This window comes from Heterocephalus glaber, unplaced genomic scaffold, assembly GCF_053883595.1.
Source record: "Heterocephalus glaber isolate CG9 unplaced genomic scaffold, H.glaber_assembly_v1.0 deba00001773, whole genome shotgun sequence".
In the NCBI taxonomy this organism is placed as follows: domain Eukaryota; kingdom Metazoa; phylum Chordata; class Mammalia; order Rodentia; family Bathyergidae; genus Heterocephalus; species Heterocephalus glaber.
This window is the reverse complement of record NW_028258463.1, coordinates 7466662-7492262: the sequence shown is the minus strand read 5'-3', so window position 1 is coordinate 7492262 and position 25601 is coordinate 7466662. Positions and strand designations below refer to the sequence as shown.

The window sequence follows — 25601 nt, the reverse complement described above, 5'->3', positions numbered from 1 at the left end:
AGCCAGAGGCGGAGCGGGTGCCTCAGCCGCGTCGGGGACCCTGACTGCTGCAGGGGACGCAGGGGCGGCTGGTCCCGCGCCTGTGCTGTACTGCGGGCGGCTGAGCCGCGGGACTTCCGCACAGCAGAAAGGGACAGCAGCGTCTTCCGGGGACTCCCCCATCCTACAGAGGCTCAGGGGTGAGGTCCCAGACCATGTCCCCCACACCCGCTTGGATATTATTTCTCCGGGGCTCCAGCAGACTCCAGCCTGCGCACCGCCAGGCCCTGCGGAGAGGTTCGAGGAACCCCGCTTCCTGTCCTGCCCCCCGAACCTATGGGCTGAGTCGGAAATGGAAGCAGCTTCGCCAGCTGCTGTGCCCCACGCCTGCACTCAGGAACCTCAGAAGGCGCACGGAGAGCGAGCCTGACGGCCTCGATCTCTCCCCTTGGTGAGTCCAAGATCACAGACCTTGCTGGAAGCTGGGGCTGCTGTCATCCCAGCGCTCGGCAGGCTGAGGCAGGAGGATCTCCGAGAGTTCAAGGCCAGCCTGGGCTGCCTAGTGAGTTCAAAGCCGTCCTGAGCTACATAGCGAGACCCTGTCTCTAAATACATACATTAATGAATACCTTTTTGGAAAAGGGAGGGACTAGGGCGGGGATTTAGCTCAGTGGTTCTGCGACTGCCTCGCAAGTGCCAGGTCCTGAGTTCAATCCCCGGTACCAAAAAAAAAAAAAAAAGAAAGAAAGAAAAGGGAGGGACTTCATTAAAGCGTTAAGACCCCTGCCTGTCGGAAAAGGGGGATCAGAAGCCAAGTTACGCAGAAGGCCGCTGCCCCTCCCCTTCCTTGGGGTCTGAAGTTAGGCCTGAGCAAGTCAGGCCACAAAAGAGGGAGGGCAGAGGCTCTGGGCTCTCCTGTGCGTACAGACGCCGCAACTCCGATGCTGCAGCTTCTCGGGGGCTTTGGGAGCCGGATACTCCAAGATCAGGGCAGGAGTACAACAGCTTCCAATTCCAGCATTTCTTTAACCACACTTAAAATAATTTCGTTTCCGGTACCAGGGATCAAACGTAGGACCTTGTGCTTGCAAGGCAGGTGTGGTGCCACTGAGCCAAATCCCCAGTCTCATTTAAAACAATTTTGAGTGTGGGGCCTGGTGGCACACCCAGCACTCAGGGAGGCTGAGGCAGGAGGATCACTGCGAGTTCAAGGCCAGCCTGAACTATGTAGCAAAGACCCTGTCTCAAAAAACAAATAAAATATAAAATAAACTTTGTTGGAAAAACAGCTTTATCCTGGGGCTTTGGGTGCTGAATGGGAGCCAGTCTGCACTGCTTTCCCCGGTCGCTGAAGGACACTGACCCCTCAGGCTGCTGGGGGTGGGGGAGCTTTCTTCCGAGGAGGCTTCTCTGCTGCACCTGGGCCATGAGGCAGAGCTCCCGGTAGCCGGCCCGGGCTGGGTCACCTTCCCCCCACACTCCTTGCTTTGTTGGGAGGCGGAGAGGTAGGTGAGGACTCTCTGGGTCTCGCCCCGCTGCTCCCTCTCCTGGGTTCCCAGCAAGCCTGGCTGCTCCATCCTCCTCTCCTCTCCTGCCTCCTCCCAGGATGGGCCGGCCCTTCTGACTCGGGGTCTGTGATCCTCCTGTCTCAGCCTCCCGAGTGCTGGGGTGACAGGTGGGCACCACCACGCCAGGCTGTAGAGTCTGACATTTAGCTCTAAAAAGACAGTGCCAGAGGTGGGTGTCCCAGCTCCTGGGAGTGGCTGAAATGACCCAAAGAATTTTGAATTTATTTAAGGAAATTGCCAGTTTGTCAAAGGTGACAGCCAGAAACTGGCCCACGCCCCTGGAAGAGGAGAAGTTCTGCTTGGCCACATGCCACCTTTGGGCGGAGCCAGGATGGTGGCTGTGAGGGCCATGTTCAGGCAGCCTCACGGGCCAGGTGCCCTTGACCCCCGTCCTCCCCAGGCCTGGGCAGCAGCAGATACTGGGCCTGACCCGGACTCGATACCCAGGACGACAGGTGTCCAACACTTTGCAGAGCTCCGGACCCAGCCAAGAAGGAGCAACCCAGGCCCGGGTGACTTCCTGTACTCCACGTCCCGGTGGGGGCAGGCGGTTCGAGGGCTTTACCCAGTGTGGGCATCACATGCTTCAGAGGGAGTCCCACAAGTCTCGGCCCCTTCGATGGCCCTGTGATCAATGCCCCCTCCAGTGGTGGCGCACACCTGTCATCCCACCACTGGGGAGGCTGAGGCAGGAGGATCCATGCGAGTTCAAGGCCAGCAGCCTGGGCCACATAGTGAGTTCAAGGCCAGCCTGGATTATAGGCAGGACCCTGTGACAAAAACCAAAACAAAACAAAAGTACAACCAAGCCCTAGGCTGTCAGAGCCTCCAGGTTTCTGGCAACATCACAGGAAGCTCGAATGGAGGAGAGCAGAAGTGACTGGCTCCATCACAATGTCCTCCTCCTCCTCCTCCTCCCCCCCCCCCCAGGTGCTGCCCCCTGTCCTGCAGCCTGCTTGCAGCTCTGGGCTTGCTGCCTGTTTTTCTTTTTTTGAGGCAGTGTCTCACTATGTAGCCCAGGCGGGCCTTGAAGTCACGGTGACCCTCCTGCCTCAGCCTCCCGAAGAATGCTGCAGGCCTTTGCCACCGCACCCAACTGGTAATTTTAAAAAAATACCGGCCAGTTGCCAGTTGTTTTTATTTGATTTTTAATTTATGTTTTATTGTCATCAGTGGGTGTTTGGAGTACAGGACGACATCTGCTACCACGGCACCTAATTCTTGTTCCCATCCTCCCCCTCTCTGGGCTGTGAGGCGCCCTCACAGGGCCCCGTTTAGGGACCCCCACCCCAACCTGGTGGACGCGGGCGCGGGGAGTAGAAGGTGGACTCCGGGATCGATGCGGCGGGCGGGGTCCAGCCTGAACCCGGTTTAGGCACAGCGCAGGGAGGGGCCGCGATCGTAGGGCAAAGGGGATGATTGCGTTTCCCTGTAAGTTGGAGAGAGAAGCCCGACAACCGGGGGAGGAGGACGAAGCGGTTCAAGTTGGAAACCGGAAAGCGGGAGGCGGGCTGCAGCACTTGCTCAGTGTGCATTCCGGTTAACCGCGCTGTGCGAGCCTCCCGCAGCCTGAGGGGCACGGGCTGGGAGTGAGGCGAGAAGTCGACTGGTCCCGCTCTCTGCCCAGCCTCGCCGGCCCCTTTCCTTCCGGGGTGTGAATAAAGTGCGGGAGCCACCGGGTCCCCAACCAACAGGTCTATCCAGGTCGCCCCGGTCTGGGCGCTCACTCCCTGCGCTCAGATTCCATCCCAGCTCCTCCCTTGCCAGCTGCTGGCTCTGCTCTGCCTCAGTTTCCTCGTCTGCGCTCATGTCTCAGGGCCATGGTGACAGATGACACCGCGTAAATGACGCCCAGTCAGCGCCGCCGGTGGGGCAGGGGGATCGCGGTCCTCTTCTCGGGGAAGACCAAAGGGAACGACCAGGCGACACGGGCGAGGGACGCGCCTGGCTCTGAGAGCACCGAGAGTCAGGGCGGGGGCGGGGGGGTGCGCGGCGGCGCCGCCCCAAACCTCGCGGTTTCTCCACCTGCCCGGCTCCGGGGACTCGCGCTGCGCAGTCGGCGGAGTGGCTACCCGGCCCGCGCGCTCCGGGATGACGTCCAGCGGGTGAGTGTCCCCGCGCGCAGGTGGCTGTCGCGGCCCCCGCCGGGACCCTGAGAACAGAGCACCGGGTGCTGCGGTACGCAGTGCGACGTGGAGGTTGTCCGGGGGTGGAACGTGTCGCGGTGGATCGGAGGGTGGGAGCCGGTCTTGGGGGCGCGGGAACGGGGCCCCGGCATCGATCTACGTCCAGGGGCGCGGGGCCGGCCGCAGAGTCAGGAGGGTCCCCCGGCCGCCGAGCCAGGCAGAGCCCCAGGGCTGCCCGCGCCTTCCAAGCTTTCAAAAGTCGCCGGAGGGGCCAGAAAGCCGGGTTTTTCCAGCTCAGCGCAGCCCGGAGGCTGAGCGGCCGTCGTCTCCGCGCTGACGCCCTGAGTCAGCCAGGGTTAGCCTGCGGAGGGGCGGGCTTTAGAGGGCAAATTCTTTTCCTTTTTACGTTTTCACCATCGATTTGCGATACTAGGGATGGAACGCAGGGCTCTCCACCCCCACCCCCAGCCCCTTTTCGGAGACAAATTGTCCGGGCTAAGGTCGACTTTACACCCTCCTGCCTCAGCCTCCAGCGAAGCTGGCATGACGAGCGCCCGCACCACACCCGGTGTAAATTAATTTTGATAAACTACAAAGGAAGATCAGAAATATGTTTTTTGCTCTATTTGAGACCCCCAAGTTTATTTTCTTTGCATTTTTCAAACTCTGGGCCACGTTAAATCTCGATAAGGAAGTCACCTTGGGAAATACAGTGGTGTGTGTGGGACGACATTTGACGAGCATCAAAGAGGCGTCCCCGTGCGACCCGCTGAGGCTTTGCTCGCAGCCTCCCTTCCCCCAGCGTCGGTGGGGCCCGGAGGAGGCGCCGCCCCCGGAATTCTCAAGATGCCGCTGGACCCGGAGCCCCGAGCCCGGGCCTCTCGCTCCAGCAGCCATGCGGCCCGAGGTCTTCGGGGAGGCGGTGCCGTGCTTCGTGTGGGTACCAGGCCTCCAACCCCGCGCACTTCCTGTGCCGAGCAGGACCGAGCTACATTTCCAGTTTCCCCCACAAAACACTACATCTGGTCGTTTGCTTTTTGTTATTTTGAGATTTTTTTCATTTGCAGTACTGGGAAATTGAACCCAGGGGCCCCACTACCACTGAGCTACAGCCCCAGCCCTAGATAACTTCTAAGAGAGACAGAAAGGGGTTCGGAAAGTGGGTTGCCCGCCCACCCCGCTTCTCAAAGGTGTTGTGTTGAGCAAAGCCACGAGGTGAGGCGAGCACAAGGTGGGACAAAGCTATGGTCAACCAATAAGACTATGAGCGTGCTCGCTTAGTACTGATTAAAGGGGCATCAAATGGAGGACCGAGTCAGGATTTCCAGGTGTAAGATCTGACCCCCAGCCCGGCGATTGCTATCTGGTAGAATACCACTCACCACTGTTCACCCCCAGGGGAAGTACGTGCGTGTGGCCATTCCTCCCTTTTGAATCTTGACCTTCAGTAAGCGGCCTCCATTGCCTTCTGTATTAACTCCCTCGAGGGCCCTGACTGGCTGCCTACTGTGTATCATTAACTTACCTGTCTACAATAACCCTGCCACTTTGGAAAGCTGAGGCAGGAGGATCACAAGTTGGAAGTCAGCCTGGGCTACGCAGTGACTTAGTGAAACCTCTCAAAATAAAAAAAGGCCAGGGATGGAGCTTCAGCCTGGAGGCCCTGGGTTCAAACCCCAGTGCCACAGTAAATAAATAAACAAACAGAACTCCGAGAGCTTTAGTTCCCATGGGTTATATCTACGGGTGTTTAGCAGAATGAATGCGGATTAAACCAGAGAATATTTGAAAGTGTTTATCAAGTAACAAATAACAAGGCTGAGCGTGTGCCTATGAGGGTCAAGGTCCTTGGCTCCATGTCCACCACCACAATAAACCGTTCGTTCATTCATTCAAAAGAACAATCACCAACCTATTAGATGTCCACACTGTAGTGTGTTTTAATGAAAAATAATTACATCAGTGGAAGGCTGGAACTGAGGCTTTGCTTTCTCTTCACCCAGTCTCCTTGGCAGTTCCCCACCGGGCACAAACCCTTCTGACCCCTGGCCCCGCCCTGCTGGCTGGGAGTGACATAGCGGGAAGAGATGGAGCTCCTGAACCTACTAGGTATCAGAAACTCGAGATCTTGTTCTCTAAAACCCAAGAATGAATTCTAGGAACAACGGAGGTTAAGAGTAGGAAAAATTTATTTCGAGGAAGAAAGCTTCTGCCTAAGAGAGAGAGAAGAGGGACCAGAAAACGGGTTCCTCGGCAATTCTGCTTCTCAAAGGTGTTTTATGGGACAGAGCCAGGAGGTGAGATGGGCTCAAGGTGGGACAAAACCATAGTCAACCAGTAAGATTGTAAGTGCAGTTGCTTAGGGAATACTCATCCAATAAGAAATCACAAGGTAGGGCCGGGGATTTAGCTCAGTGGTTCCGCCGCCTGCCTCACAAGCTCAAGGACCCAAGTTCAATCCTCAGTACCAAAAAAAAAAAAAAAAAAGAAAGAAAAAGGAAAAAGAAATCACAAGGTGGACAAGACCAGGATCAACCAATAAGATTGTGAAAAGTAGGGCTGAGGATTAAACTCAGTGCCACGCCTGCCTCTAAGGCAAAAAGTCCTGATTTCTATCCCTGGTAAACCCTCAAAAGAGATTACAAGTATAGTCGCTCAGGTAATGATTAAATGGGCATCCAATGAGGAAGCAAGTCACATAGCAAACGTACAAGGGACTGAGCAAGGGTTTTCAGGGGTGGATGAGGGATCTTTCCTGGAAGTGCTCGGTCCCCCACCCAGGTGATTTAGATTATCAGTCACTGCTATTTATTCTACGTGAGTGTGGCAGTTTCTCTACTTTTACAATGCTGGCCTTCAGAGTCTGTGTTTTGACTGTCCTCCAGTAGGGTCTTCGAGGCCTGCCTACCTGCCTACAGGATATCTATTAACTTACCTATCTGCAACAGGGGCTGGTGTGGGACCGTCACCACCCTTCTGTGGAAGAACTTTGGAGGTCACAGTCCTTAAGAGCCTCGAGGAGGGGAGTCAGGCAGAGGTCAGGAGGGGTGTGGGGCTCTTGAAGTGCTTTGGGTGGAAATCTGTGGAATCTGATAAAGAGAGTCACCTGACTGCCATGGGGAGAAAATGGAGAAATAGTCCTTGTTCCTAGGGGAAAGAATCCGCAGGGGAAATGGTCCTGATTCCCAGGTGAAAGGGTAGTCTCCTCACAGGTGACAGAGGCCCAGTTGCAAATGATAAAGCTTGGCCAAGCCCTTTGGCATGTGCGGGGGAATTTCCCAGGACTGTTGTATTTTGAGAGAAAAAAGGATAAATTAACTGGGGTTGGGTTCTGAAACCGAAGTTTTCATCTGAAAAATTTTTTTTATCTCCTGCAGATGGCTGAGTTAGTTAGAAATTATTATAAGGCAATTAGAAAAAGCTGGCCCCTCAGCATAAAAAACAATTAAGGAAAAAAAACCCGATTGAGGCACATTCACTGGTTGGCATTGTGAAAAGAGAGAAATAATTACTACACCCATATACTTCCCCTGGGGGTGAACAGCAGTGTGATAGTCTAAGAATCTTTTTTTTTTTTGGTACCAAGGATCGAACTCGGGACCTTGCGCTTTCCAGACTGGCAGTGTAACCATTGAGCTAAATCCCCGGCCCCTGATATTCTAAATAGGTATCAATTACCTGGGTGGGGACCAAGATCTTAATCCATCCCTTACCAAAAACCCTTCTTCCGTCCTTGTACGCTTGCTATGTGACCTGCTTCCCCATTGGATCCCCATTTAATCAATATTACCTAAGCGACTATACTTGTTATCTTATTGGTTGACCAGTTTTGTCCCACCTCATACCCACCTTGTGATTTCTCACTGAACAAAAATATTACCTATGCAACTGTACTTGGAATCTTACTAGTTGACTATAGTTTTGTCCCACCTTGACCCCACCTCACCTTGTGGCTTTGCGCCATAAAAACACCCTGGGAAACAGGGTCCCCTTTCTGTCTCTCTTAGAGAGAAGCTATTTTTCTCTCAATAAACTTTTCCTGTAAAATAAAAATTTTTTTTTCTAGTACTGGGAATCAAACTTAGGACCTTGTGGTTGCCAGGCAGATGCAGCACCACTGAGCTAAATTCCCTGGCCTTAATTTTTCCTACTCTTTTTTTTTGTACCAGGGATTGAACTCAGGTCCTTGTGCTTGCTAGGCAGATGGTGGAACCACTGAGCTAAATCCCTGGCCCAATTTTTCCCACTCTTAACCTCCATTGTTCCTAGAATTCATTCTTTAATCTTAGAAAACAAACTGTCATTTTGGATATCTAGCAGGTTTGGGAGTTAGATCTATTCCCCCCATATTGACACGGAAAAGTTTTAGATAACTTAATAGATTGAATATTAAGGTAGTTGTAGAAGCAAAGTAAGCAATGTGTTCTTTTAAAATTTGCTTTTCCTATAGCTCCTTGTTTAAGGTGACGATTATCTGACTAACCAGTAACTTCATTAACCTAACAAAGTTACCATGCCAGGGTGAATTTACAATGTATATGGCCTATCTTGTGTCTGTGACTTGTAAATAGGAACTGGAATTGTATTTACATATCAGTGACCACTAGGGATGAGATAATGGCTAAAAAGGTTATAGAAAGGGAAATGCTGAACAAAGGGGGCGCACAGACCAGACTGGTTTCTGGCGTTCCCACCCGCTCGCAAGAAGAAATTTTATTATTTTATCCAAATTCTGTGTCTCTGTGTATTTCTTTCCGAGATTTCTGCAACAATATCACTTTTTCCTAGTTTTTAATTGTACCTCAATCCGAGAATATTACCAGGCTAAGGCGGGCTGCTCACCACCCAGAAGCCAATATCCAGGCCCTGGCCATTGGTACCAAGGAATCAGGGTGACTACAGCCAACCCCTTTGCAGATGGAGGAGCTGCTATCTTCTTTATTTTTTTTTTAAGAAATGTGTGTTTGGATGATTTTGGTTTTTGGAGACAAGGTCTCACTGTGTAGCCCAGGCTGGCCTCAAACTCATGGTGATCCTCCTGCCTCAGCCTCCCGAGTTCATGTGTCACCACACCTGGCTTCTTTGTCTTTTTCTTTTCCCACCATCCTGGGGGTGGAACCCAAGGCCTGGTGCTTCTGGGCCAGCACTTTATCACTGAGCTCCATCCCTGGCTCTGCTCCCATATTGCTTAGGAATAATTTCAGTCATCCAATGTCACCATGTTGCTTTGATATTTGGTTTTCACTGTGCTTTTCAGGTTTTGATGCATATTTAAGCACTCCTGTCTTTCTCATGATAGGGATTGCTTTTCTTTTTGGTTTGTTTTGTTTAGCTTGTTTGAAAGAAGATCTGTGTTTCCTGGACTGGTCTTGAACTCTCAATCCTCCAGCCTTAAGTCACCATGGGAGCTGGGATTACAGCATGCATCACCATGCCCAGCTGTCATATCAGGCTCCTCTTTGCTCCCAGAATGTGATGATTCATAAACGATTATTGAGTAAAGCACACAGAAATCATGAAGTTAATTTCTTGGTTTGGTTTGGGTTTTTGAGACAAGGTCTCACTATGTAGCCCAGCCTGGCCTGGAACTCACAGTGACCTTTCTTTCGCACCCTCCCGAGTGCTGGGATGTCAGATGTGTGCAGCCACACTGGGCTGATTATACAGTTTATTTCTAAATCTCTTTTTTTTTGGTACTGGGGATCGAACTCAGCACCTTGCCCTTGCGAGGCAGGCAGCAGCACCACTGAGCTAAATCCCAGGCCCGGTGAAGTGTATTTCTAGAACAGAGGGAAAGCGTGGTCACCTGACTCCCCCTGGGTGCCCAGGGCTGGACTGACATTGTTACCACGCAGCCCGGTGTGGGGCAGGAGCCCCTGTAGCCTGGAGGAAGCCGAATGTAGGCTCTGGCTGCCTCCACCTCCGGCTCAGCCTCTGAGCTCCGCCAGTGGAACCTGAGAAGCCCGTGGGAGAGTTGCAGCCTCGTCTTGCCTGAGGGGACTGGGCCCAAAGTTCTTTTCCTCATTTGCTTTGTGGCTCTTTCTTTGAATTTTTTTTTCCAGTACTGGGGATTGAACCCAGAGCCTTCGCACTGAGCTACATCCCCAGCCCTTTTGGTTTTTTATTCTTATTTTAAGACAGGGTCTTGCTAAGTCACTAAAGGCTGGGCTCCACCTTGTGACCCTCCTGCCTCAGCCTCCCTCGCGCTGGGGTTACAGGAGTGCCGCCATGCCTGGCTGCTTCGTGCCCTCCGGCTGCACTGCGGCCCTGGACAGCTTCTGCTAAGCTAAGCACAGCGAGGGCCCAAGAGCTTGACCGGCAGCTGTAGACGTAAGCCCGGCAAGGAGGAAGGGGTTGCCCTGGGACCATCCAGGTCATTACGCTCACCCAGGAGGGTCCTGCCCCCCACCCAGAAGCTGCCCCGCTGTACACGGTGACCCTGCAGTTACCATGGTGATGCGGACCCTGCAGTTATGGAAGAAGAGTCAAACTCTCAGTCAGCCCCTGCCAGTGCATTGTCACTGACTACCACACCTCAAGTGCTGTCACCAGCTGGAGCCAGGTGGAACGGCAAGTCCAGGGACTTGGCAGAAGAAGGAATGGCTATGCTGAGCGTGGCAGGGTGAGGCTGTCCACACTGGGGAGGCTGAGACAGGAAGATCACAGGGGAGTTTGAGGCTGGCCTGGACTACATAGTGAGACCCTGTCATAAAAAAACAAAGTAAATAAATAAAATAGAAGGAATTAGCCGGGGAATATGAGTTGGGCCTTTTTTTTTTTCTCAGTACCGGGGATCGAACTTGGGACCTTGCGTTTGCCAAGGGAGGCAGCAGCACTGCTGGGCTAAATCCCGGCCCTATATTTCTTTAGGGTTTAGTGGTCATTCAGGGTGCATGAGTGAGCCTCTCAGTGAGTTAGCACACAGGGGCACCATCATTTCACAGACCCTCTCTCCACCCCGCTCCTCTTTCCCCCTTCCCCAAATCCCATTCTCACTGCCACATAATCTACCTCCATGTTCCTGCCATCTCTCTTTTATTTTGCTCTTTAAGCTACTTCTGCTTGGGGTTTCTCATATAAAAGAAATTATACAATATTCAGCCTTCATTTCACTTAACATTATGGTCTCGAGGTGCCTCCAGTTTCCCACAAATGACTCAACTCTTTCCTTCTTCATGGCAGAGTAGTGCTCCACGGTGTGCACATGGCTAATCTCACTTAACAGGACGACCCCCGGTTCTGCCCATTTTCCCGCCTTTTTCCTCATCTATGTCTGAGTGACCTCCCTTTAGAGATTCCTCTGTTCTCCAGCCCCTGGCAGTCAGGACCATTGCAGCACTAGAGTGGGTGTGCAGCGTCTCTGCCTGGTGACATCATTTCCTGAGTGTAAACCAGGGAGTGGTGGGACTGGGTCACAGGACCGGCCTGCTTTTCGTTTTAAAGAACCCTCCATGCTATTTCCCGTAAAGGCTGTTCTCATTTACAAACCCCAGCGTGTATAATGCTTTCTTTTTCCTTACATCCTTGCCAGTGCATTATTTTTGTTTGGCTGTTTGTTTTTTTCAGGGCGGTGGGGTTTGAGACAGGGTCTTGGTATGTAGCCCACCCTGGCCTCCAACTCAGCGATCCTCCTCCCTCAGCCTCCCGAGTGCTGGGATTATAGGTGTGTGCTATCTCACCTGGCCCCAGGCCCTTTTGTCATATTTTTATTTTGAGACAGAGTCTCACTAAATTAATGAGTTGCCAGGCTGGGCTCAGACTTGCAGTCCTCCTGCCTCAGCCTCCCAGAGAGGAGGGGTTACATGCATATTGTTATTTTTTGTCGGATGTTTGGAAACTTGATAATTTTTAAATTATTTTAGCTATAATAACAAAGCATTGTTATCTTTCAAAAATGACTACATCCAAGCCCATATTCTACATATTCTGTTGGGACAAAGGACATTTTTTACTAAAAATATTTAATTTAATTGTCTCCTCCCAGGTTTCCCCAGGCCAGCTGTGAAGTTTCACACCCAAAAATAAACATTCAATTAACACAAAGCCTTTTGTTTTTTGTTCTAGAGGCTTTAAAGACACGTACTTCCATGCAGTGTAGGTTTTCAAAATCAAGGTTCCTAAGTGCACACAATGAGGCTGACAGGAAAGGAAAAATGGTCACCATTAAATTGGTTAAAGTCTAACTCTGAACTGTCAGTCCTATTGTGTGATTGCCCTGGGACAAACACAGCAGGTGGGAGCATAAATTGGGCCAGGAAATAACCCAGATCCGGCTGGCAGTGAAGGAGTGAGCCAAAAGTCCATCCCAGAGCTTCCCAGGCCTTGGGATTTTGGTTTTACAGGATAGGAAAAATGGGCAATTATTGAAGTATTTTGGCATTTAATCTCACTCACTTTCTTTTTCATTGGTTAGTTGGGGTTTTGTTTTGTTTGTTTTTGTTTTTGAGACGGGGTCTCACTATGTAGCCTGAGCTGGCTTCCAATGCCTTGTGATGCTCCTGCCTCAGCCTCCCCAGGGTTAGGACTGGAAACCATACATCACTATCCCTGGCTGGTTAGTTGGTTTTGAACCAGGGTCTGGCTATGTAGTCCAGGCTGGTCTTGAACTCCTGGGCTCAAATGATTCCCGAGTAGCTGGGACTACAAGTGTGCGGCACCATGCCCAGGAGTCTCCTCTGTGTGAACAGGATTCTAGAGTGGAATGGACATAAAGGCAGAGAAAGTTCTGGTAGTGACCCAGTAGTGGGTGCTGGTCAGCAGGGCCAGTAGTTGGGAAGCTGTCTAGAAGCAGAATAGGGGTAAAGGAAGAGGAGACAGGGTCTCATTATATAGCTCCGGCTGGCCTCGAACACACAGCAACCCTTGTGCCTTGGCCTTCTGAGTGCTGGGATTGATAAGGATGCACAGCATGGCAGGTCTTTCTTCCCACCCTCACCCTGGCAATGTTTTGGGTTTTTTTTTTTTGCCAGGAATCATAAGATATTGTGTTAAAGCCACCTACACTGCAAATATAACTGTTCATGCTGCAAGATGTTCCTGCCCAATGTTTCGAGATACTCTGTTAACTCTGCCCTTCTGCTTCTGTAAACATGCTTGCTGGGTAGGTGGCCCCAACTCCCCTACCCCATAGATCCCTATGTAAGGTTGCTTCCATTTCTGTTCAGGGCTCAGACTTCAGAGTTCAAACTCCTCTGGGCCTGTGAGGTAATACAGTTTGGTTCCCTCCATTTCTCCGAGTGCTGCTGGGTTTCTTCGGGTAGCTGTCACACTGGTCTGTAACAGGACCACAGTTTGAGTTGCTTTGAGATCTTCTAAAATTTTCCATGTAGGGCTAGGGATATAGCTCAGCAGTGCAGCCTCTGCCTGGCAAGTGTGAGGCCCTGAGTTCAATCCCTGGTACCAAAAATAAATAAATAATAAAATTTCCATATTGCTGGGGAGGCACCTTGGTATGAGATTACCTTTGAATGACAGGGTGAGAATATATGATGAACTGTTTCTGTTTTATTACAGCTTCCTATAATGCTTGTGGCCAGTTTTCGTAAACGTTCTAAGAGCTCTTCAACAGAATGCACTGTTATTGCTGCTTTTACCACACACACACACACACACACACACACACACACACACATGCGCGCGCGTGCGCGCAGAGCTAGGGTCCACCCCAGAGTCATGCAGATACGAGGCAGGTGGCCACCACTGTGCTACACCCCAGCTTGCTTTATATATTTTGCAACTTGATCCATTAAGAACTGAGAAGCATGCCAACACTTGGGAGGCTGAGGTAGGAGGATCACTGTGAGTTCAAGGCCAGCCTTCACTACACAGCAAAACCTTGTCTCAAAAAGTCAAAAAAGATGGTAGAAGAGGAGGAGGAGGGGGATTTTAATGGAGGCTGTGATGCACCTCAGTGGTCTGGTGCTTGCTTAGCATGTGCAAAGACCCTGGCTTCATCCTCTGCACACAGAGAGAGTTTAACTGCTTTTTTGTGTCTCCGCAGCTTTAGGTCCCTGTGGCTCCTCAAGAAGCTGGGGCTGATCCTAGGACTTGGCCTTGGCGTTGTTCTCATTGTGTCCAGAAGAGCCTTCCTTGAAGCAGTGTTGCCCAGCCTCAATCCCAAGAGCCTGCTGCCCACACTGGATGTCCCCACACTCAGCCTCCTGCCCGAGCAGCAGCTCCGGGACCTCTTCTCCCGAGACCGGCTCTGGTGAGGTCCTGGGGTTCTCTCTCTGCCTTGTCCTTCAACTCTCCTCCTGGCGCCTGTAGCATCCTGCCCTGTGGTGCCCTTTGTTTGTTTGTTGTTTGAGACAGTCTTGCTATTAGTCCAGGCTGGCCTCAAACTCTCAGTGATCCTCCTGCCTCAGCCTCCCCAGTGCTGGGGTCACAGATGTATCCCACCAATCCGGCTCTCTTGCTTGTTTCAGGCTGTTCCCTAAAAACCAGTGCACATGCGAAAACGCCCAGAGCCAAGGAGCATACAACTTCCAGAGGGCCTACAAGGAGACCGACCTCCCAGGGGTGGACTCGAGGAGACAGGCTGAGTACAAACACTTTCAGAGGAGGTAACACAGGGGGGTCGGGTCCGCAAGGGAAGGGCAGGTCTTGCCTCTCCCGCGGAGCCACTGGTAGAATTGATTGGGAACAGACAGGTGAAGCAAATCAAGGACTTCGTTCTTTAATCCAGGCTTCTAGAGCTTTGGATGTATAAAATACATAGCAAAAGGAAAAAAGGTGCTGAATGGAGGGGTCCACACCTACAATCCCAGCACTGAGGGAGGCTGAGGCAGGAGGATCACCGAGAGTTTGAGTCCAGCCTGGACAACTTAGAACTTGTGTCAAAATGAATTTTTATTTTTATTTTTTTTGAGACCGGGTCTCTATGAATTCCAGGCTGGCCTTGACTCACTATGTAGCTCAGGGTGGCCTCAAACTCATAGCGATCCTCCTGCCTCAGCCTCTCTAGTGGTGGGATCACAGGCGTGCACCACTTCGCCCAGGGTCAGTGCTTTTCTAAGTGTGTTTTGCGTAAATCGCTTCAGTAGCTTCTTGGGATTAGAGGAGGGGGAAGAGCAGGTGAGGCTGTTCCGGAGAGCTCCCTGAGGACCCGGGCTCATGTCCGCTTCTCCCGCAGAGAGGGGCTGCCGCAGCCCCCGCCCCTGCTGGCCCAGCCCAACCTGCCCTTCGGGTACCCGGTGCACGGCCTGGCAGTGATGCCTCTGCACACGATCCCTGTCCCAGGTAGGTGCAGCGTCCGCGGAGACAGCGCCCTCACGCGGCCACAGGGACAAAGGCGCTGAAGGAAGCCGTCACTCTCGGGGTGCCCGTGTGTGTGCCTCTAGAATCTTCGGGCGAAGCTGGCTTTGGCAGTCCTCCAACCCCCTGGGCATGAACATCGCTGAGCCCAGGGAGGGCATTTGGAAAGAATGCCGACAGCCAAGCCTGGTGGCCCCCGAGCCTGGCATCCCATCACTCAGGAGGCTGAGGCAGGAAGGTCTCCAGTTGGAGCTCAGCCTGGGCAACTCAGTGACTTCAAAAGACCCTGTCTCACAATAAAAATAAAAATGGGGGTGGCTGGGAGGTAATTCGGTGTGGGTTCAATCCCCAGTCCCGCAAGAAGGAGGAAGAGGAGACGGGGTGAGGAGGAAGAGGAGAGAGAACACATGTTATCAGTTGGGGGAGACTCATGCCTCTACCTCAGCATCATACCTGCTCTGGAAGCCAAAGACAGGGTCACCAGGCGACCGAGCTGCCAGCCTCCTCTGCTCAGCACCCTGGAGACAAATAGCTCCCCCCACCTGGGAAAGACCTGTGTGTCTCGCTGGGTGACAAGGACATCCGGGATCCTGAGTGTCTTGTGGAGCCAGCAGAGCCTTCTCCACCAAGGAGCAGGATCCCAGTTCCCCAAGGGATCTGACACCCAGATGTGGCAGCACATGCCTGTCATCACTTACATTTGGGAGGGTGAGGCAGGAGGATCACTGTAACTTTGAGCCCAGCCTGGGCTACACAGCGAGACCCTGTCTCAAAAAAAAAAAAATTGCCACTTGGGGGTGATTCTTTTTTTTACTGTGGTAAAAGCTACAGAACATGAAATTCACTGTTTTGACCATTTCTAAGTGCACAGTTCAGGGGCATGAATACTATTCTCATTGTCATACAACCTTTAGTCACCATGTCCATGGCTAGAATTTCTTCACCTTCCCCAGTGGAGACTGTCTTTTTGTTGTTGTTCTGTTTTGTTTGATTGCTTGGTTGGTTGTGTCAATCCTCCTGCCTCAGCCTCCTGTGCTGGGCCCTGCTTTCTGTCTCTCAGGGTGATTCCTTCTAGGCTCTGCGTACTCACAGCACCCAAAGCCAGGAGGGCAGGGGCCCTTGGACACCTGGGTCGAGGACAGTGCCCCTCTGGCAGTCCTGGTGGAGGGGAGTGACCACCGACATGAGAGGCTTTCAGGGATGTGTAGGAGTCCAAGGGGTAGGGGAGAGCCTCAGTGTCCTCTCTGATGGCATTTTTGTCCTTTTTCCCATGTCCACCAGGTCTCCGGTTTGAAGGGCCGGATGCCCCGGTCTATGAGGTAAGAACCCTCCTTGTCCTCCGCTCAGGGCATCTGGCCTCCTCCTCCTCCCACAGTGGCCTTACCCGAGCCCCGTCCTCGGTCTGGATGCAGCACAGCCAGGGCTGGTGCTGACTCCTGGGTGACCCGAAGCCACACACGGGCTGGGTCCTGGTACTGCTGTGGCTTCTGAGGGTTCGCTGCCACAAACCCCGAGAGAGCGACCGCTGGGTGGAGCCTGCGTTGGCTTGGGCTGCCTGAGGCTCAGCCCAGGGCTGCCCGGCTGGGTTCCTGCAGGGAGAACAGGGCTGGAGGAGGGGACGGAGGGACCGAGCAGCAAACAGAGCTCCCGCTGGCCACCGCCACCATGGGCTCCGCTGAGTGCGGCCAGCCCCTCTGTCACCTTTCTCGGTGCCCTCACCTGGACCAGACTCGCTTGTGCCTGTGGCTCTCTTCTCCTCTGGAGCAGCAGCTTCTATCGTTTGTTTTTTGAGACAGCGTCTCACTGTGTAGCCCAGGCTGGCCTTGAACTCACGGCGATCCTCCTGCCTCAGCCTCCCAAGTCCTGGGGTGACAGGCATGTGCCAGCACACCTGGCTTTTTCTTTTTTAAGTTTCCTACTGAAACCTTTTATTCTGCTTCTGTTGATGCTCACGGAAAACGGCTTTGCCTATAATTCACTGTGGCCTGGACTCCGTGACACCAACTTTTTTGGAGTCGATCAGTTTATGTGCTGCCGAAGCCAGCACTCTTGGGGCAAATTAGAATCAAAGCCAGACTGCATTTTCCTCGGGTCTGCGTGGTTGACACACGGCACTTCCCTGATGACCTTTTTCCTATTATCTTTGTTTTTGTTTTTTGTTTTTGGTACCGGGGATCGAACTCCGGTCCTTGCGCTTGCACAGCAAGCAGCGAAACCACTGAGCTAAATCCCAGGCCCCTGGATTTTTAGTTTTAACTTAGGACCAAAGTCTTGAGTTATGACCAGAAGGCCAGCTGCTTGTAGTTCCAGATGGTCTCAGACACAGATTTAACCCTTAATGAAGGAACATTGCAACAGCCTTTCCTGTGTGGGGTTCACTGAGAACTCCCGGGCCAGGGTCTCTCTAAGGACGCTGAGAGCTGCCTTATACACAGGACAGAGACTGCGAAGGCTGAGTAAGGACCCTGATCCCTCACTGACCGACTCGAGTTAGCCCTCCCTCTCCCAGCCCGCGTCTGGCCTGGAAGACCCTAGGACCGGTGGTTTCTGCATGAGCTGTGGCTCCACCTTGCTGCTTCCAATCTCTCTCGTTCTTGAAGCGTTTTTTTTAAACCCGTGACCCCAGCTGAGCCTTGCATTGTAGGGAACCGCAGCTTTTTGGTGACTTTCTCAATTTCTTCCATGGTTGCTGGTCTGTGAGCTCTCTCTTCTGAAGACAATTTTGATCCCTGGATTTCAGTTGGTAGAGGCTTCAGTCCACAGTCCTGGGCTCCAAGGCAGGTGGCAAGGCAGAGGCCTCTCGTGGCATGGCAACCAGGAAGCAGAGCGCTTTGGTTTGTTTGAGACAGGGTCTCCCTGTGCAGCCCAGGCTGGCCTCAAACTCATGAAGATCCTCCTGCTTCAGCCTCTGGAGTGCATGAGCATGTCCAGCTGTAACGCATCTTTTTTTGTACTGGGGATCGAACTCAGGACCTTGTGCTTGGTAGGCAGGTGCGGCACCGCTGAGCTAAATCCCCGACGCCTGTAACACATCGTAATTGTTTTTCTCTCTTTCCTCTCCCTTCCCTCCAACCCTCCTTCCCCTCCCATTTACGAAAGAGCTGTTTCCTCTTTTGCTTTAATCCCGTTTCCCTCCTCTCCTCCCTCCCCACCTCTTGGTCCCCTTCCTATGTGAACCAGTTCTTCCTCACGACCATTCCCCACCTTGGCGCTGACTCACAGCAAATTTACTTTTGGGGTTTTCATTGTTTGTATTAGCCTATGTTTGCTGTACACGATGATCACACTCCTCGAGGGGGTCAGTGCGGGTGCACAACACAGCTTCATTCTTCTCCGGCCCCACCCCTCTATCTCTTCATCCCTGCCCTTTTGCAAAAGATCTGTCTCCCTCTTTCCTATTGTCTTTTATTTTGCTCTTTCATTTATTCATACTTCCAGTTTCGCACGTAAGAGAAACCATGCAATATTTCTGCTTGTGTGTCTGATTTATTTCACTTAACATTATGGTCTCAAAGTGCATCCATTTTCCCACAAATGACTCAAGTTTATCCTTCGTGATGGCACAGTAGTACTCCATTGTGTAAATACTGCATTTTCTTTACCCATTCATGTGCTGATGGACATATAGGCTGCTTCCAAGATTTAGCTGTTATGAGTTGTGCTGCTGTAAACATGGGTTATGCATGGATTGCTGTAATGTGATGTCTTTAACTCCTTCGGGAAGATTCCTAGAAGGCGAATAGCTGGGTCAGATGGAATTTCCAGCTTTAGTGTTCTGAGCAATCTCCGCGTGGTTGCACTAGTTCGCACTCCCACCTGTGGTGGAAAGGGCTCCTTTTCCTTTTCCCTGGCAGCCTCCAGCCTGGCCAGCATTTCTTCTTATCTGATTTCTTGCTGGTGGCCATTCTTTCTGGGGTAAGATAGAATCTCAGGGTTGTTTTCATTCCCATTTCTCTGATGAAGGCGATGACAAGCATTTTTTTCCTGTATTTATCGGCCATCTCTACCTCTTCTGAGAAATTGTTCTTTCATGGGATCATTTTTCCGATTGGGTCTTTTATTCTGGGAGGGTCTAATCTTTTTTTTAGTTCTTTATAAACTCTAGATATGAGCCCTCCATTTTGTACATTGTCTCTTCACTCTAAAGGTTATTTCCTTTGCAGGGCTGCACTTTAAAAAATACAGTCATGCCTGTGTCCAAGCATGTGGGAGGCTGAGGTAGGAGGGTTGTGTTTAGGTCACCTTGGGCTACATAATACATACATGAAAGAAAGAAAAGAAGCAGATGGAGTCAGAGTCTGGAAGAATGCTACCTGCAGGGTCAGAGACGGGGATGTTTAGAGGCGGGGCCTTAATCTAGAGGGGCCCTGGAGCCCGCACGCAGAGGGGCCCCCGGCCCCTTGTCGCTGTTGCTTCGCGCCCTGTGCTCTGCCCCCTGCTGGCCACGCTGGGTATTGTGCCTGTCTCAGGAAAGCAGTGTTTTCCAATCTCTGCCTTTAGCACCCTTCCATCAGGCTGCGGAAGCAGGAAGGCAGAGGTGTTTTTGTTTATTTGTTCGTTTTGACTCAGGAGCTCCCTCTGTAGCCCAGGCTGGCCTCGCACTCCTGGCGATCCTCCTGCCTCAGCCTCCCGAGTGCTGGGATCACAGGCCAGTTGCGGGTGACAGAGAAGGTCTAGACGTGGATGGCGCCGATTGGTGGTGGTTGGTTGCGTAGTCGCGTGAGTGTACCCGATCCTCCCCAGGTCACCCTGACGGCCACCCTGGGGACACTGAACACCCTCGCTGACGTCCCGGACAGTGTGGTGCGGGGCAAGGGCCAGAAGCGGCTGACCATTTCCACCAGTAACCGGAAGCTGCTGAACTTCGTCCTGCAGCACGTGACCTACACGAGCACCAGCTACCAGCAGAACCGAGTGGACGTGGGTGAGGCGCCTGCTCGAACACGCTCGGGGTGGGAAGTGCCACGAGCACCGCGGGCTGCTGGGCCGGCTCCTCCGGGAAGCCCTTGCCTTGCGATTCTTCCCCGGGCCTGTTTCCAGCCCCAGATACTTAACTTCGCAGTGACTCTACCCAGTGCCACCCCCACTTTGCCACATTCACCCCACGGACTTTTGGGGGCCCCTTACCCAAGCTGTAGCTCATCCGCACAGTGCTCAAAGCTAAGTCTTCAGGCTGGGCATGGTGGCATATGCCTGGACTCCTAGCACTCAGGAGGCTGAGGCAGGAGGATCACTGTGAGTTCAAGGCCAGCCTGGGCTACATAATGAGACCTTGTCTCAAAAAAACCCAAAACAATAAAGAACCCCCAACCCTAGGATCCCCAGCCCACCCCACCTGCTACATAGCACAGGGAGGAGGGGAGAGTTTGTTGTTGTTCACCCGGTTGCCTGTCACCCCCGCTTCCTGGGCCTCGTGGGCTTCGATTTACAGTGGATGCCACCTGGGCCTGACTGCTTCTCTTCTTCCAGTGAGCTTGGAGTCCAGGTCCGCAGTGGCCAAGTTCCCTGTGAGCATCCGCTACCCTCCAATCCCCAAGTTGTATGATCCGGGCCCAGGTAAGCCCTGTCCTCGAGCTCCATGTGGGCTCCCCGGGACCCATGATGACATGGGGGGGCCTCTGAGCTGAGGAGAAGTGATCAAAATATACATCTGATATGATTCCTGACCACAAGATTTATTTGGGGGAAAGAAATTCTAGGATACCCTTCTCTACATTGCTTAATTATATTTAAGCCAAACATGGTGGTACAAGCCTGTGATCTCAGCACTTGGGAGGCTGAGGCAGGAGGATCGCTGTGAGTTCCAGGCCAGCCTGGGCTACAGAGTGAGACCCTGTTGCGGAAATAAGACAGCAGGTCCCATGTGGAGGGCAGAAAGGCTTCCCCGTTTTTGTCCAGAGAGGAAGCTCCGGAACCTGGTAACCATTGCTACCAAGACTTTCCAGCGGCCCCACAAGCTGAAGACCTTGCTGCAGAGCATTCGGGAGTTCTACCCAGACTTGATGGTGATCGTGGCTGACGACAGTGAGAAGCCTGTGAAGATCGATGACAAATATGTGGAGCACTACATCATGCCCTTCGGGAAGGTGCGGCCTCCCAGTCGGGGCACCGGGGCCAGGACAGGTGGCGCCAGAGGGAGGCTTGGCCCAGGACAGGGCAGCCTGTGGTCCCCAGAAGCAGGAGCCTCTCCTCTGAGTCCCTCAGTGAACCCAGATTTCAAGGAAATCACTCCCACTTTTCAGCACTAAGGGGGCAGCTATTTCAGCTTCCTTCATATGGGTGGGAGATTGGGTTGCATGCCTAGAAATGACCCTGTGTCTGCATCCCAAGAGTTCCTAATCTCTAGGTTCAACATTGGACCCATCTGTGCCCCAACTAATCCATCCCAGCTAGGGACTGTCTCACCAGTGTGGTGGCCCACACCTATAATCCTAACACAGGAGGCTGAGGCAGGAGGATGGCTGGCCACCCTGGGCCACATAGTGAGAGCTCCCAAGCTGACCCAAGACCTGGACTCCAGTAACCAGCAGTTCCCAGCCTCAGCTGGACACTGGGTTCACCCCATAGGTTGTGAGCTCATCTCTCTGGGGACCCGGAACTCTCCCCAGGGACTCTGCTTAGTCAGCAGGGTGGGGACCCACTGACCTCAGCTCCTGTGGCTTCCAGGGCTGGTTTGCGGGGCGGAACCTGGCCATCTCACAGGTCACCACCAAGTACGTCCTCTGGGTGGACGACGACTTTCTCTTCATCCCCAAGAGCAAGATTGAGACACTGGTTGAGGTCCTGGAGAACACGGAGCTGGATGTGGTGAGGGATTTGGCCTGGAGCCACGGAGAAGGGGGAGGAAGAGGAGAGGAGGAGAGGCTGGGAGGGAGGGGAGGAAAGGGCCCTGCAGGTTGCAGACAGGGCAGCCGCCTTGGAACCCGGAGAGGTGTGCATCCCTCCTTTGCCTCCATGGCGATCCTCCTGCCTCAGCCTCTTGAGGCTTTACAGGCATGTGCCACCACACAAGGCTAGATAGGCCCATCCAGGTTGTGCTGGAGGTGCAGCCCCAGGAGGCTTCCTGGAGGAGGCAGAAGGAACCCTGGTGTTTGTGTCGCCTGCTAGGTGGGCGGCAGCGTGCAGGGAAACACGTTCCAGTTCAAGCTGTTCCTGGAGCAGAGCGAAGGTGGGGACTGCATTCACCGGAGGCCCGGGTCCTTCCAGCGCCTGGACGGCTTCCCCAGCTGTGTGGTGACCAGCGGGGTGGTCAACTTCTTCCTGGCCCACACGGAGCGGCTGCAGAGAGTCGGCTTCGATCCCCGCCTGCAGCGGGTGGCTCACTTAGGTGGGCATGAGGACGGGCGGGCCGGGGACACCAGGAACCCAGGGTTACACCCGTGGGACCCTGTCCCCTTGACCCCAAACGAGGGAGCTCACGGCCTCTCTCCGCTCTCTTCCACTCTGCCTCCCCATGCACCCTTCCTCTTCCAGCCCTGCAGCTCTGTCCCCTTCTTCCGTCCCATCCTACTTCATCTATTGTTACAGAAATCCTTTCCCATTAAATTGCAACCGGTGGAGGCATGGTGGTGCACGTCTGTGATCCCAGCACTCGGGAGGCTGAGGCAGGAGGATGCCATGAGTTCAGAGCCAGCCTGGGCTACATAGCAAGATCCTGTCTCAAAACAAATACAGCTGCCTTCGCCCAGTGCGACCCCTGCCGGGCGGTGACAACTCCCATTTCTCCCGCTCTCTCCCTGCAGAATTTTTCATAGACGGGCTGGGCAGCCTGCTGGTGGGTTCGTGCCCAGGAGTGGTCATGGGTCACCAGTCCCGTGCGCCGGCGACAGACAAGGAGCTGGCCGCGCTGGAGAAGAACTACAGCATCTATCGGGATAACACAAAAGCACAGATCCAGTTCAAACTGGCGCTGCACTACTTCAAAAACCATTTCCAGTGCTCCACATAAAGCTCAGGGCTGATTGGCTGTGGGCATCTAGAAAGGTGGAACTGGCAGTGCAAGCTACCAATGAATCAACGCTTACTGGTGGTGGGCAGGGCAACTGGATGGGCCAATCAACGTTCAAGAGTTATTAGGAATGGACCAATCACTGATCAGGGCAGTGGGGACCTTGTAAATTACCAAAGCGTTAAGTGTTCCGGAGCCTTCTTTCCGAAGCTTTGCATAGATACTCAGCCACGTCCTCTGATCTCAGTTCAGCAGAAGGTCACATTGGCTTGGTGCTGGTGCCGTGAGACTCTGGTGGAAATCATGTGACCCCCAGAAACATCAGTTCCAGCTTCACTGCCATCCGCACATTTTCATTTGGTTCTATCTCATGGACTCAAAAAACTGAAAAACCAGGGTCTTTGCCTTGAGGAGCGGCAGCTGAGTCGGGTTTCAGTGGTGACAGAAAGTGGACATCTGGTAGGATGGAGGTCGGTGGAACCGCAGCGCTCGAGGCCATGGCTACCTGCGGGTGTGGGCACATGACACATCAGGTAGGGCACCATTCTTTATATCGCCGATCAGGGGCCTATGGAATGCAGTTAAAGCACAGCTAAAGTCGATAAGGGGCCTGAGGAGTTCCTGAGCGCACAAAACCAACTGGTAGCCAGGCCAGGCATGGTGGCTCACAACTGTAATCCCAGCGCTCTGGGAGGCTGAGGCAGGAGGATCTTGACTTGAAGCCCAGCCTGTGCAATTTAGTGACCTTGCAAGACCCTGTTTCAAAATAAAATATTTTAAAGGGTCTGGGGATGTAGCTCAGTGTGAAGGTCCCGGGTTCAATCCCCAGTACCAGGAAAAGAACCAAACAAACTTGGGGGCCGGGGATTTAGTTCAGTGGCACCACACCTGCCTCACAAGTGCAAGGTCCTGAGTTCGATCCCTGGTTACTCCCCCCCTCCCCCAAAGATAGCCTTAACCTTGCTTAAACTGCAAAGTACTTGAAACCTAACTTGGGTCATTTTTGGTAAATTCTTATGTTCAACAGAAACAAAATTTAACCCCACCCAAAGTACAAGAATGTGTGAATTGCTTAATTTAAATAAAGACTTTAGAATTGTATGGTGCCTCATGTTTTTCTTTTGTGATGCTAAAATTGTCAGACATCCTGACACCTGTGATGCCAGTCCTCAGGAGGCTGAGGCAGGAGGATAGAGAGTTCAAGGCCAGCCTAAACTAGGAAGTGAGACCCTGTCTTTTTTTTTTGTATCAGAGATCGAACTCAGGACCGTGCATTTGCAAGCCAGGCGCCAGAACCACTGAGCTAAATCCCTGGCCTTTTGTGCTTTGTTTTTGAGACAGGGTCTCACTATGTAGCCCAGGCTGGCCTCAAACTCAGGGATTTGCCTGCCTCACCCTTCCTGAGTGCTGGGATTACAGGTGTGAGCTGTCACGCCCAGCTATTAACCTTGTTTTCTTATAGCTTTAAATATTTATACATGATGACAAGGGTTTTCATTTCCCGTTTGTATTGGCCCAGTCTGGTTCCTCAGACTGCCTTCTGGTGGCTGACATTCTTGAGCAAGTTTTCCTCTCTGTCCCATGATCTGGAACCTTCTGCTCCCACAGGGAGAAGCAGTCAAAATGGAGTTCTCTGCACAGTGGTCCAGAAACCCTGATCAGCTCCCATTGAACCTGCCGCCCCGTTCCTTGGTTCAAATGTGTAAAAGCAAGCTGGGCCTGATGGCTCCCTCCTGCGATCCCAGCACTCGGGAGGCTGAGGCAGGAAGATCACTGGGAGTTCCAGGCCAGCCTGAAACTACATATCGAGACCCCGTCTCAAAAGAAAAAAGGGGGAGAATCATGAAATGTGCCTGGAACGTTCCCATTTTATAGGACGTCTTGGCTCCCACTGCCCACTTCCACTCAAGGTGCCCGAGGGCGTACAGGCAGCCAAAGGGGTGAAACTGCCATTGGTCAGGTTTTTAAGGAAACCAAATTGCCCGCAGTTCCTTAAAACTTGCTGGGTGTGGTGGCAAACGCTGGGCTACACAGCCAGACACTGTCTCCCAACACAACAAAACAAAACAAAAAAAGGGCGGAGGTGTAGCTCAGTGCATGGGTCCTGGGTCCAATCCTCAGTGCCGCGAAAACAAAGAAACCAAACACACAGATGACTCCGGACATCTCATCTGGACACCCCCAGGCATGGGGATCAACCCTGGTGAGCAGCCGTGCAGCCTGCTCTGGGTGAGCAGGCCTCTACCTCGCCGCTGCGTCAGGTGGGAACCAAGGGAAGGTGGATGATCTGCTTTGCCAGTGGGCACCACGGAGCAGCAGGCCACTGGGGCCGCTGGTGAGCTTGACACCCTTGCTCTCATAGTCTGTGAAGTGCGACGCCCCCAGCTCCCTGCTCTTGCTGGGGTCCCCCACCTTCCCAGAGGGAGCTCACAGGTGGTCCCTTTCCTGCTTGATCCTTTGCGGGATGAGTCAGCCACTTGTGGGCCTCCAAGCTTCCCTGCTCCCCCTTCACATAAATCTCCCTGTGCTTTCCGATCTTTAAATGATGGAGATTTTCACAATGTGATTGGGAAATCTGCGTCTTTGCACGTAGCCCTGTCCCTCCCCACACACACGCCCAATACTGAGGATCCGACCCAGGTTTGCCCACATTCTACCCAAACACTCACCCCCCAGGCCTTTTGTTTTTGGGCCCAGTGAGGTGCTGCAAGCCTATACTCTCAGCAC

General features: G+C 52.8%; 1 protein-coding gene across 6 annotated transcripts; it reads left to right on the top strand.

The window, feature by feature from the left end:
• Nucleotides 1-33: 33 nt before the first annotated feature.
• B4galnt2 (beta-1,4-N-acetyl-galactosaminyltransferase 2 (SID blood group)) lies at nucleotides 34-23975 on the top strand. 6 transcript variants are annotated; one of them, XM_004859639.3, is made up of 11 exons: nucleotides 34-430; nucleotides 13674-13880; nucleotides 14098-14235; nucleotides 14805-14911; nucleotides 16208-16245; nucleotides 19670-19850; nucleotides 20396-20482; nucleotides 20825-21012; nucleotides 21593-21733; nucleotides 22034-22253; nucleotides 22669-23975. In XM_004859639.3, the coding sequence occupies exons 1-11, from the start codon at nucleotides 195-197 to the stop codon at nucleotides 22872-22874; spliced, it is 1749 nt and encodes a 582-aa protein (XP_004859696.2). In that variant the 5' UTR covers nucleotides 34-194; the 3' UTR covers nucleotides 22875-23975. The 6 variants fall into 6 exon arrangements, with proteins under 6 accessions (XP_004859696.2, XP_021095753.2, XP_004859697.2 ...); XM_021240094.2 differs by lacking the exon at nucleotides 22669-23975 and adding an exon at nucleotides 22400-22589 and having other exon boundaries at nucleotides 73-430; XM_004859640.4 differs by having other exon boundaries at nucleotides 75-430; nucleotides 22454-23975.
• The last annotated feature ends 1626 nt before the right edge of the window (nucleotides 23976-25601 follow it).